Source organism: Anopheles funestus, chromosome 3RL (assembly GCF_943734845.2).
Source record: "Anopheles funestus chromosome 3RL, idAnoFuneDA-416_04, whole genome shotgun sequence".
NCBI lineage: Eukaryota > Metazoa > Arthropoda > Insecta > Diptera > Culicidae > Anopheles > Anopheles funestus.
This window is the reverse complement of record NC_064599.1, coordinates 35,806,246-35,819,350: the sequence shown is the minus strand read 5'-3', so window position 1 is coordinate 35,819,350 and position 13,105 is coordinate 35,806,246. Positions and strand designations below refer to the sequence as shown.

The 13,105-nt window shown below is 41.9% G+C and overlaps 2 protein-coding genes across 7 annotated transcripts; one reads left to right on the top strand and one right to left on the bottom strand.

Annotated features, from left to right (window-relative positions):
* Window positions 1-1,794: 1,794 nt before the first annotated feature.
* Window positions 1,795-2,631, top strand: LOC125769403 (multifunctional methyltransferase subunit TRM112-like protein). Its single transcript, XM_049438126.1, has 3 exons — window positions 1,795-1,920; window positions 1,996-2,097; window positions 2,173-2,631. Exons 1-3 carry the CDS (start codon window positions 1,843-1,845, stop codon window positions 2,359-2,361), a joined length of 369 nt encoding a protein of 122 aa, XP_049294083.1. The 5' UTR covers window positions 1,795-1,842; the 3' UTR covers window positions 2,362-2,631.
* LOC125769377 (uncharacterized) lies at window positions 2,622-12,868 on the bottom strand. 6 transcript variants are annotated; one of them, XM_049438075.1, is made up of 10 exons: window positions 12,441-12,868; window positions 12,082-12,196; window positions 11,406-11,570; window positions 11,020-11,192; window positions 9,162-9,497; window positions 8,489-8,742; window positions 8,210-8,426; window positions 6,644-7,024; window positions 4,781-4,936; window positions 2,622-4,718 (listed from the first exon to the last, which is right to left on the bottom strand). In XM_049438075.1, exons 1-10 carry the CDS (start codon window positions 12,512-12,514, stop codon window positions 4,511-4,513), a joined length of 2,079 nt encoding a protein of 692 aa, XP_049294032.1. In that variant the 5' UTR covers window positions 12,515-12,868; the 3' UTR covers window positions 2,622-4,510. The 6 variants fall into 6 exon arrangements, with proteins under 6 accessions (XP_049294032.1, XP_049294031.1, XP_049294033.1 ...); XM_049438074.1 differs by having other exon boundaries at window positions 4,781-4,951; window positions 12,441-12,867; XM_049438076.1 differs by lacking the exon at window positions 11,406-11,570 and having other exon boundaries at window positions 4,781-4,951.
* Between the last annotated feature and the right edge of the window lie 237 nt (window positions 12,869-13,105).

Sequence of the window (13,105 nt, the reverse complement as noted above, 5' to 3'; positions counted from 1 at the left end):
AACAGTCGTGAGTAGTCAAAAACTGGAACGAAAAACAATAGTGTTTCGTGATCCCATTGATTCAAACGATATTTTTATCTTAATGAATGTATGCATGGCTTGTCGTTCAGACCCATCGTCAAATGATCAACCGATGAAATAATGCGCAAACTATTTGTGACAAGGCGTTCTGAAGAACGTACCGCAGCTTCTCACGGTTGTGGAATATTAGTCATAATAGACTGAACAATACAATTAAAACAACATTGGAATTGATTGTGAATTGTAATAATAACACACAGCTATGATGTGTTAATGTAGCTATATGTTTATGTTTCATAGCATATTTTGGAACACGTTACAGCTTTTTTTGTGTTGTGAAAGATAAACAGTTCTATCAATTTAATTTGAATAATAATTCTGTTTGCATTTCTCTTAATACAAATCGATTGCGTGGCCGATGTTCCGCGAAGCATTCTTCTAATGCTTGTCTTTACCAGCCAGAGTTGCTGATCACAACATTTCATTTGCCATCGATCCTTTCATTCAATTGCTCATTGCATTGCACCAGCTAAGTCCGTGAGCCAAACTGTTTCTGTAGGGTGCGACCGTAGCGACACTTCCTGGAAAACTAATATGCAAAATATATCACAACACAGCTGAACGTAACACACGGAACATTCTCTAGCGTTCTGTTCTTACCAGCGCAATCGATGCCGTGCAAAAGATGCTCAGGCACTTTAAATTAAAAGGCGCGTGTAGGAATTGAAACGCAATGAAACATTTAACAGTGCACTGTACATGAACGTACTTCGCGACATCTGTAATGATCCTATTCGGTATCTAGCAAGAGCCAAGAATATGTATGATTGATAATGTTCTGGTATGGCTTTGCATATTAGATGTCACGAAAGCCTACGAAAAAAGGAATGTTTATTTTAACAACAAACCCATACATAATTCAACAAATATCATTGTAAAATCCTCAAACTAAAGCTACGTAAAAACGGTCCGTGTGCGAGGATCACCATTCTATGTTCAAAAATAAAAACACTCGTACAAAAACACCAACCTAAAAATCATTATTGCTCAGATCAGTGCACAACATTTTGATGCATCGCGCACGAAGCATCACCAACAATAGAACCATAATAGAACAGCTGATGGTACTTCGTTCGAGGCACTGCACGTAGAACAAAACCTGGTCCGTATCAATCCTTTTGGCGCCAAATTGTTGGTACCATCGGTTCGCGGACGCCTGAAACACCACCTCCAAATGTAAGTCTGGGATCGATTCCCGATATTTCCTACCATTACTATCTTTGCAGAAAACACACATGGGCGAGCTGGCAATATCACTCCCGTATATGACTATCATACTTACCCTTGCGCACATCGCGCGAGGATACCCTAACCATGAAATAATAGTACGGTCTAATCCTATACCACTAGTCAAAACGAAACAAACCGACAAGCCACAGGCAGAACGAACGAACGCGATGCAAGACACACCAGCGGAGAACAGAACTCGCGAATCGAACAAATACTAGAATGAGCAGGAGCAAGCAAGAGAAAAAAAAGACGATCGACCGCCACATATAGAAAAAAAGTGTTGTGGCAACGGCTGTGACAAGCTTTTTTGCTTTAATTTTGAAATTGAGCTTTTTGCTAGACATTCGCACGATGACAGCAAAAATCCGCTGTTTGGGCGAAATCGACTGATTTCCGGAACAAATTTCGCCAAACGTTTCGGTATACGAAATATAGGTCGAAATTTATGCCGAAGTTCATTCCAAACGTCCGATTGGGCTTCCTGCCGCACAGAATAACGCTGCACCAAAATACATAAAAACGTGCTTCAGCATGAAATTATTAACGTACAATTTTCTCACTTCCAAGTGTATCCGTGGAGTAAAAGTTGGATATCCACTAAAGCTGAACGTAAGTATTTGTTTGCCGCCTAAAGTTACCGGCCTGGAATGATATTTATCGAACGGTTTCCACTACGCCCTACAGATCGTAGAGAAGAAAGAAGTAAATGCAGATTTTAGCTCGGAATTCATCACCCGAATGCTGCCAAGACTGGAATGGAGTGCAATCTGTGAGGCCGCAGCTAATGTAAGATTAGCATGTAATTAGTCGTATAGCAAAGCTTTCAACTTGTTCGTGTTTCCCGAACGCTTCTTTCGCCAGGTTGGTTCCGAGATTCCCAGCACCATGCCCACCGATATCCAGAACGATATGGAAACGTTACAGAAACTTCACCACATCCTGCTGGAGGTAGACGTTGTCGAGGGGACACTGGAATGTCCTGAAACGGGACGCATTTTTCCAATCAACAAAGGTGTACCGAATATGTTGCTAAATGAAGATGAGGTTTAAGGGGTGTTCGCATTTCAATTCGCTTTCCTTCTTTATGTGGTAATGTGTAAGCTAATGTAACATAAACGTAACATTTGTTCGGGTGTGTTTTGGTCAAATAGTATTTGTCGTTTGTAAACGATTTCAAAAAATGCCCGTTCGTTTGAGTTAACGCTTTGATTGGAACGTGATAGCAAATCAGGCAAGGCAGCAGGTACGATTGTTGAGTCAAGCGAGCAAAAAAAAATGTAACCAAAACAGTTAAATAATCAACTCCAATATTGCCGAAAACTGTTGTTGCTTTATTGTTCTTTATTATGAATAGTGAACCATTGAACGCATTTTCCCCGTCCGTCCGGCACATCAAACATTTGGAAGAAAGGTATGTATGTATGTATTGTTTAAGTAACACGCTCATGCAGATTGCGTGGAAAAAGGACGAATGATTTGCAGTTACTTCATTGCAGTAAGGTACATTTTTGTCACACCGTATATGATCCGATCGTATCGCAATTAATGGTCAAATTGGACAAAAGTATAAACGATATGCTTTTGGAATTAAGCTACCGCACTAAAAATTAAAAAAAAAACATACAAACAAACACGTTTGCCAACAAATTAAAAACCCCGTTCCAAAGTATGGATAAACGCTAATGTTTTGTACAAAATAGACTCTGATAGCGATCTTTGGTGGATTGCATGCTCTGGATAATATGTGGTTTCATCTCGCTAGGGTACAAAAAAAGGACATCATCGTTATAAAACTCACACCTATTTTTGTCCTAATGATTCGTTTTCAACATTAGTATGCATATGTACGTAACGTTTCGAATTGTTGGATAATTTTGTTTTCCCTAACATTATCCCAACAGTACATCCGGTACGTGTATCAGCTGTGTGACATCGCAAATTGTAGGCACAAACGTAACGTACTATCAAAAGGAGGGAACACGGATACGAGGCCAACTTTTGATGTCCCTCCGGTACGTACAGCAATACGCGTTGATTGTATTGTTCATTTGCTAGGGTTTTCTTGTGCGGCCGTGCAGAATAAGTGTGTAGCGAACAACAAACTAGCCTAGCCATTAACAAACATTCGCCTGGTTTTCGCCGTCTACTATCGAATATATGATGCTAGTGTAAACTCGTTACATCTGTGTTGATGGTATAATAATTGAAATTGATTTGCTTTGTGTCTCTGTGTGGACCGGCTGGACACACACACACACAAACACAAGTACCTTTGTTTATAATATTCTTTGCTGTGTGTTTTAAACGGTTGCTAGAAAAATATTGCACCTCTATTATCGCGTCTCTATAGATTATCATAAGTATGCAATAACAAATGTGCGAGCTTCTCTTCCTTTTTCACCCCCCTAGTGTTATGCGCAAATGTGTGGCGTACTAGGTGCGTACTACAATGGTGCCAGGATCAATAGGTTAGCCGGTAGCTAAATGTCGCTGCTATTCATCTAAGTAAACTGTGTCCCTATGCACATTACTATTGTTTATCGTGCTTTGATTTTTGTTTTATCTTTCTCTTTGGAATGATTTACTCATACGGTTGAGAAACGTAACGAAAGCCATCCTGATCCTGTCTCTATGGCAACGTAATAGCTTAATAAACACGTGGCAGCCACGCGTACGATCTCTACGCATCTACGAACCTATGTTTTAGTACATGAATAAGTATAATGTAGTAAGTAAACAAAAAACGGGTAATACACACTAAGGTCACACATAAAAACTAGGCCATCGTCTTTAAGAACGTTATCTTCATACAAAAATTGGCACCCGTTTTGTTTGAATGGAATTATTGGTGTAAATGCAAAAAATGGCAAAAAAACAATGGCACGGCAAAGTCGGTATGAAATCAATATCGTATCGGACCAATTTATCTTCCCTTACATCCAACCTTCTCTTAGTATAGTCAAATTTTCATCTAAACAGTGTCACAACTAGGAATGAACTCCAACACTAATGCTACACAGCGTGCGCACACGTGCGCACACATGTGCCTATCAGCCAATTTGGTACATCTATCAAAACATCACGTTAATTTTTGGATGGATTTTGAAAATGGGGGAGATTACAAAAAGGACAAATGTCCCCCGGGGGGGGCGTGAAATCGGTTCCATCGCGCCGGGAGAACATTTTAAGCATTCCACAACTAGTTACACTTCACGTCCGCTTTCATCAGCTGCGAGTACATGCTGCCCTTCGCTAGTGAACCGACCGGACCTTTGCAAAGTTCCGCATTCGGGCCGTGCGCTTTGTACGTACGATCCGTGCGTATCGCTCGATCTGGGCCGGTTGCCTTCTTTTGACTGCCCTTCGCAAGATCCGGATTGGCACCGTTCCAGGTGACGTAGTCGGTACTGCAATGAATGGTTAAAGTATATTTATAACAGGAAAGCTCACATGTTGGTGACACACTTACAGCAGCAAATCATCGTTCGGTCCCTTGAACAGCTTCATGTTCGGTCCCTTTGTCGGTATGCGGCACGCTAGCTGGGACGATTTGCTATCCATTTTGCCATCGGAGCCCTTGCTTGCCATCAGCTGTTCGCTGGATTCGTCTTCCGAGGAGGATGTTCTAAAAATAGAATACCTAAACATTACACCGCATGGGGACGGACACCAGAAAATGTAATGCCAAGGACAGTGGAGTAAAGAGAGAACAGAGAACATGATAGTGATAGGCGAGCGAAAGAGCACGAGAGGGGAAAGAGAGAAAGAGCGAGGGCGATCGCGCACGATCGAGCAAAAACGGACATAAGGAAGAGCAAAGGATATGTGTGTGGTAAGAAACGAAACGGAACGTAAACGTGTATTTGTCCAACACGGGATAATCCTTTCCGTACGGACAGGGACAAACAGAGGCGAGGGTTTTTAAACATTCTTACACTCCCTTGGTGCTAACTTCTGCATGCGTCTAATGGAGTACTACTACTAAGGTATGTACACGGGGAGGCTACTAAATCTTCCAAAAAACACCGCCAGTATATGTGTCCCACGATGTTAGGAACCGGAAACGATCTGAACTGTGCAAAGTATCTCAAACAACAACCATGATTAGTGAGAAAAAAGGTTAAACACGATTTATACACAGCACATGGGGAGAATGATTATCTATGCTTTACTACAAATACTCACATACCAGCGGTTTGCGTTCGGTGAAGGCGAAGATAACGTGCATAATGATAAGGGAATTTTGGGATATGGTTGAATGATAAAAAAACAGAAAACTGATAGGGGTTTTACGCGCGTATGATGATGTTAGTGTTGGCTTATTGATAGCTTCAGACTCATATTAGAAATCGATTAAGGGTTTTACGATAAGTTTCTGATGCCGATACGAGAGCTCGACCTCTGATCGAATAATGACATTCAAGTGAATTATATTTAAGTTTTTCATTTACTTTTTTACACAACAATAATCCTTGGACAATTTGCCAATTACTATAGACAACGGATTACGAGAAACGGAACGTTTCAATGGAGCTAGCGTTAAATTAGGGTACTTGCGATTGAAATCCGCATTCTTGGTCCGCAACTAATTAATATCCATTTTGGATCGAAACAATGTAACTTTTGAAACTACATTTTCGATGTTGCGTTCGAAGACGAAAAGCTGGGTGGGACCAGATCGATATAAACTACTATGAGTGATTGGACGAAACCATCACTGAAAAACGTTACCGAAACGACCGGCTGAATGAATGAATGAAAACGCTCATTCTATTAACGGAAAACAGGCTAAAACCCTTTTTGGGAATGACAAATGGCATATGGCCCGGCTGACCAAGAGTTCCATTTATATGAGAACATTCAAACAATTACTAGCAATTCCGACTAGGATTTTAGGTGCGGGTCCATTATTTTAAAATTGGCATTCTTTTATAGCGCTTCTTGACAAACTTGAGCTGGAGTAAGAATTAGCATCTGTTGTGTTCCTGTAATCTATTAGTTATCCGGAACAAATTTAGCAAATTGTAAAACAAAGTTGAATCTAAAGCACACACAATAAGCCTACACTAACGCGCTATGAGAAATGCATCATCTGAATGAGCTTTGATAGTTGGAACTCTTTTTAGTACAGTTAAATATAACCTTTCCGCTTCAGCGTGACCACAAAACCGGTACACGAAACAATCAACAACAAAGTAATATAAACCATAGAGCATATCAAAAAGAACACACACACAATTAGGTACACAGAAAATACACACACACACACGGAAGATAGGAAAATATGAAAACGGTAGTATTGGAACACACTACCGGAAGTAAAAGATCATACTTTGCGTGATCGGTTTTGGCTTTCGGGCGGCTCTGCTTGCCAACACCGACAGTACCGTTCCGTGCACCGTTCTCCCGCACCTTCGCGGACGGATAGTCAGGGGATGAGTCATCGCCGGGTGTACTATCGCTGCTGGATGACTCCTCCGTTGTACCGGGTGGGCTCGTTTCCGGATCGGAGCCCTTGGTTGTGCTTGTAGTAGCAGCTCCCGTCTCCTGCTGTTCGGCTGACTTAGCACCATCCACCGTAGTTGAACCTGGTTCCTGGGAAGCTCCTGCTGTTGCCGACGATGACGATGGGGCACCGACAAGGACACCTCCATCGTGAGCACGTTTGGTCAGCGGTGTGCGGGGTTGTGACGAAGCGGTGCTATTGCTTCGACTGCAACAAATTGGTGCACGAAGGTAAGCAACAACGACACACACGAATAGAGAGAAAGAGAGAAGAAGAGTTCACACACAAACACGCACGGGGCGTAACGAACATGATCGTCGTGATACGGTGATGTTATATCACATGTGATGCGTGCCACCAAAAAAACACACACACAGAAAAAACACATTTAAATTTAATTGTTCGTCGTTTGATGACATCATTTGTTTAAGGGATAAAGGGAAACACCGGGGAATCAAAAACGTTGTCAAGGACATTGGGATGATCATTTTTGTGTTATCGGCGCCAAGATTGTTGTTGATGGTTTCCAGTTTTGAAGCAATTTTGTTTTGTTTTTTGTAGAGCAAATTTCAATAATTTCGCACAATATGTGTGTCGGGCCGAGTATGATTTCAATGTTGGATGAAAAAGAAAGAAAAACGAGAACGAGAATGAAGATAGAAGATAAGAAGAGAGAAACAGAGAAAGAACGTACAAGGTTGCGTTTTTCCGTATGTCGAGATTCGTACATAAATCTATAAATGGTATGTTGAGTTAGGCCAGACCTAACCAAAGCAATTATCATGTTGTGTGACGACACTCTCGTAACGATGATGCTTTCGCACACGATCGCACGATCTTCGATCGTTGATCAAGCTTTCTAATCATTACGCTATGTGGGGCGATAGTATTGGCGCAACGTTTGTAATTGCACCTTCGCTTGGCAGCTATGGACTATGGACAGCAGCGATAGCGTCACTAAAGCGCGCATGAGACACATGCAGATGGAAACTAGGGACTTTAACGTTTAGGAGCGGCATCGCAACAAGGAAACGATACGACATACACAAAAAGAAAAGAAACACACAGCACTGTGGTGCTTTGTAAAGCGGCTTTGCAATGGAAATTACTCTACTGACACTAAAACACACACGCACACACGCTAGTGAGTTCCGGCTTATCCGGTCATAGTATCGCTCCTAAAATATACTTCCGAAACTGAACGCTAAAGCCTGATTGTCATTCTAATGGAGATTAAATTTTTGCTTTAACAGCTCTGTCAAGCGATCAGATCAGAAAAAACTATAGAGCTCCCTAGCACATAATGCAATCAGTGTTTAAGTTTTGTTTTGGTTTTGCTGTTAATTCGCACGGTTTTTTAATCTTCCATTTGCATGTACCCATTGTACCTACCTTGGCCCAGCGCTTCCTCCACCACGGGCATTTTCCTTATCTTCCTCAGATTTGTGTGGTGCCTCAATCTTGACACTCTTCTTCTTATCCTTATCCTCCTGGATAACAATGTTCAGTATCTTTTTAGCGCGCTCCTCCGAATAGTCCACACTTTCCAGCGCCATTAAAATTATTTTCTCCGGCGTATCCTTGTACTTCGTCTGAAGGCGTGATTTTACTAAAATGCAAAACAGGTGCGTTTAATATAAATTCGCTTCGCAGCACATCCCCGTAACTTACTTTTCTTCTTTTCTTCCGGTGACTTTAGCTTCGGTGTGGGTGTTTTCTGTGCCTCCTTTTTGTCATCTTCGGTAGCTTGTGATGTTCCGGTACCTTTGCGTGATGCGGAACTACGCTGCGGAATCGGTTGTTCGCGCTTATCGTAACCCATCGATAGCAGCTGCTGGGAAGCAGTCTGTACATTATTGTCCGCATTAGCCAGCACGTCGAGGATGAGCGTTTCTTCCGCTTTTGGAAAGATGCTTTTCATGTATCTAAAAAGAGGGGTAAGAAAAAAGAAAAACTTGTATGTAAGTTATAAAAAATGAAACATTTCTCTGAAATAATAAGGGGTTTTTTTTATTAAAAAAAGGGATTAAAGCTAGCAAAACTCGAATAAAATAAGAGTGAACAGAAATGTTCTTTAGGAATATCACATTCAACACATATAACAACATGCAACAGGAAGAGAAAATAACAATATGGCTTGAAACATATAAAGAATATTAAAATGCTCACACAGTAATTTGAAACAAAACATAACCAAAAGAACCATACAGGTGTGATGTAAAGTAAAATAAAAATCAATAGCTAGCAAAGAGTGGGAAAGCATAACAGAACGTAAAACAACGACTAAATCATTTCACTAGCAGCCACAAGCAGGCAAGTAAAGTAGAACGCGTTTGTTAGGAACCTCAGCTTCATCTTCGGCGACGAGTGTGGCTTTGGCGAGCTGCGATAACCGTCCCCCGGTCCATTCCGTGGTGATCCGTATCCGCCACCATATCCGCCAGCATAGCTACCGCTAGCGCCACTAGCTGGCCGCGGTACGGGACTGCCTGTCCGCGAGCTAGACATTTCGCTGCGTCCTCCCAGTACCGGTGTCATCTGGAACGCGGACACAACGCCCATGGCCGTGTTGTGGAACGGACGATGACCGAGCGGCGGGGTTGAGTAGGGACCTGGTGTCGTTAGCGGATGTTTCTCCACCTGCAGGGCGCTTATTACGACCGCTTCTCGGTTGTAGTACCTGCCCACCCACCGTACGTGTACGGTTGCGTATGGACGTGTGTTTTGTGTGGATGGGAAGGAAGCGCAAGTTTGCGACGCGGAGTTGTTACACGCACAAGTATTGCAAACACGTGAGGCAAGCAGGAGTTTTTTTTTTGTTTGTTTTGTTTTCGATTAACACGGTTAGAGAGCGCATCGGAGGATAGAGAGAATTATTCAAATACGGAAGAGTTAGCGTGCGAGTTAGAATTTTGGGAAAAATGGGGAAACATTGTGAGTGTGTAAAGTGTGTTAGTAAAACATGACCGAACAAAGCAATGGAATGCGTGAGTTTGATAAACCTTTTATAAAGTTGAAGACGTTAAATGAAGCGATAACAGTTGTGTAAGAACACTGTACCAACGACAAGCTTGTCCAGCGACAGCCGTGATAGCAGCCCTAAAAATAGTAACAGATCACACCACATCCCATCTTGCTTTGCTTCGAGGCCAAAAACAAAGATCAAAGATAGCAGCAGTCTGCAAGCGCACTCGTTGTATGGAAACATTGCCATGAACCACAGTAGTAGTAGAAGAAGAAGAACACAAGAAAAGCAAAAGCTTAGCTAATCAAGGACAGGCGCAGAGCTTGTGTAGCCAACGGACGGCATTGTACAACTTACAGCAGTGAGATAGAATAAAAAGGAGCAAAAAAAGCAAAATGTGCTTTGATGTTGACGGAAGGTGGCATAAAGCATCACACAGCATTATACGAACAACGAGAACAGACGGTCAAAGCACACACGTGTCTAGTTTGCTGCACGGACACCGGAAGGCATCGTGGAGTTTCGTGTTACTGATTGGGAGTTGCTTTTATGAGGGAGTAGGTATGCTCGGCAAAGTTTCAAATAATTTTACTCTTTTACTTTACTAAAAAAAATATATATTCTTATTCATCGTTAACTTTACCCGACGTACATAAAAAAAATTATATGGATATTTATGTCCGAAATCCCATTACATTCATAATTTAAAATTCTACGTACCATAAGAAATTAGATCAAACATTTATTTTTATTGCCAGCAAAAAGGAAGAATAAGCACGTAAATATGCATGTTCATTCCATTTCCTTTAGATATTTATAGTTAACTAAATCGCGAAAATCCCCCGTCAGAGTGTGTTAATTCCCTTAATTTTGTTATCTATCCATTCAGATCCGAAGTCATTTTGAATCTGTGACAATTTATTGTTCTTATATTGTGTAACAATAAGAATTAAAGAAATGACTATGAAATTGAATTAACGACACATATTCGAAATCGTCATTCAATCTTCTGCATATCATCCATTAAAGAATATCTCTTTTAAACAAATTTTAAAGCAACTTTTAACTCTTTTGAAGTGCCTAATTGTATAACAGCCTACAATTAACTTGTGCCCAAAACCCGAGGGTGCTTTTTATGTATGCCTGTGGTGTGTACGTGTGTGTGTGTATGTATGTATGGTGGACATTTTCCATTTGAGTGTTCCGTTCACTTAGAACGCTTGCTCACTGTACTCACTTCTTCAACAGCATCCGGATGTGGGTTTCCGGTACGGTCGGGAACATGGAGTTAATTTTAGCCACCGTCAGATCGGTTTCCGCTGCCGTCACGTTCGTAGTGAACGTTGTCTCTACCATACCCTGACGGCCGAGACCCATACGCGGGCTAGAACGTACCATCGGAGACATTTCCTGTGCCAAAGAAGGAAATTAATTAAATTACTAAAACGGTTGAAAGCTTCAGCTGGTTCGGTTGGCTGGCATACTTTTTGCTTTGAGTTTTGACTCGTCGAAAAAGGTATCTTATTAGCACAAAAGTTGGAGGGGTGGAAAAGAAAATCAACCAAAACACAAACAACAGGTATGATGATGGATGGAGACGCATGGTGAATACTTAGTACTTACGATGTGCTGCTGTTGCTGCTGAAGCTGTTGCTGTTGCAGTCTTTGGGCAAGGTTTGGGCTAGCATTGAGGCTAGGCACACCGGAGGGTGGATTCTGGAAGGCGGCCTGGGCTGGATAGAACGAGTTACTTGAAGGGTACACATGATAGGGAGAACCATGCACTGGCTACGGAGGCATGTTTTGACGGAATCGTGTTGGCACGGTCCAATTTACGGAGGGGGCAGCCATTAGATAGCGGCAGTACAGTTTCGGGGTTGTGTTTTTTTTCGGGCGACGTATGAAATGCGGTTACAGAGTACAATGTTACAACGGATGATGACACCGAGGACAGTCAGATATAGCGGGCAAACGGATACATAGGCGCCATAGAAAGAGAAATCGAGAGAAAGGCGTACAAATGAATTGAAGTGGAGCATTTACATAGAACAGCACATACACTAATCGAGACAGACTAGCTAGAAAGGATGGAACAAAAATTGCAACTTGATACATCTACAAACATCACCCTTCCCGTGCGCCTTTCCTCTCATTAACTTGGTCTTGGCCACTTGACGCATTCGCGTCGGGAAGAGCTTGGAAGGGTCCTCGCGAGCACGCCCCAAGCATTGGTTGGGCTTCATCTGCTCAAGGATCGTTGTAAACGCACGGAGCATGGTGACACACATTCGCCACCTACCTGCATGGAAATGCTATCGTTAGAGATGTGAAGTGGTGCTCCAGTTTGCAGCTGACGGATCCTGGCCCGGGGGTCCTCCCATTGCGTCGTTTTGGTGAACAGGTTCACATAGTAGCTGCACGAAATGACACAGATAACAAGCGCATATGAGTTATGCAACAACACAACCACCCGACATACACACACACGCACGCACGCACACAGGCTTCCAGATAAGATACGCTCCAGGGAACGTCCTTATCGCCATGTTGGATTTCCACGCAACACATTTTCGTACGCATTTCACGCTGATGTGGACGCGTACCTTTATCTTATTTTATGTACACAAAACGTTTAAACACACTATCTGCCATACTTACTAGCGACCTGTTCTCGAATCGTATTTACAATCCCAACCGGGCGGTAACCCCATTTGGTCCATTTGCTCGGACATGCTTTTCACTGCACGCTTCTGCTCAGAGTAATGAAATTGTTATGCTTCGATGTGTTGTGTTTCAGGGGATTTGTGATGTTATGCGGCTGCGCAGGACTCCACATGCACTGCAAGTGTGTGTTTTATGCTAAACGAATGCGGGTAGGCAATTGAACACGTTGATACAAATGCTATTTGCAGCTAAATTATGTATTCCATTTCGAAATCACACATTTCAGAACGATTTAAACCCTCTTGAGTTTGGTATTATGTATTGCACTATTGTGTTGGAATTCAAATTCGCTCTGCGTCCGGGAAAACATAACAGCCGAATTGCGGGAAAATCCAAATACAAACTATGTTTATAAATATCGGTGACGTCATTATCCACCCTTCGACTACTGTCAAAAAGTTTCGTTCAGTTTGTTTCTTTTTTGTGAATTCTAAGAATTATAATTGTTGATTTACGCAATTATTTATTTAAACAAAACTTAAATATTTCGCGTTTCTATAACGAAGCGCTTAAGTTTTAAACGCTCTATACCATTTAAAATATATTCCAGCCGATTTAAGATCGCTTGATATTTTTAAATATTTCATCAATTCCATTTT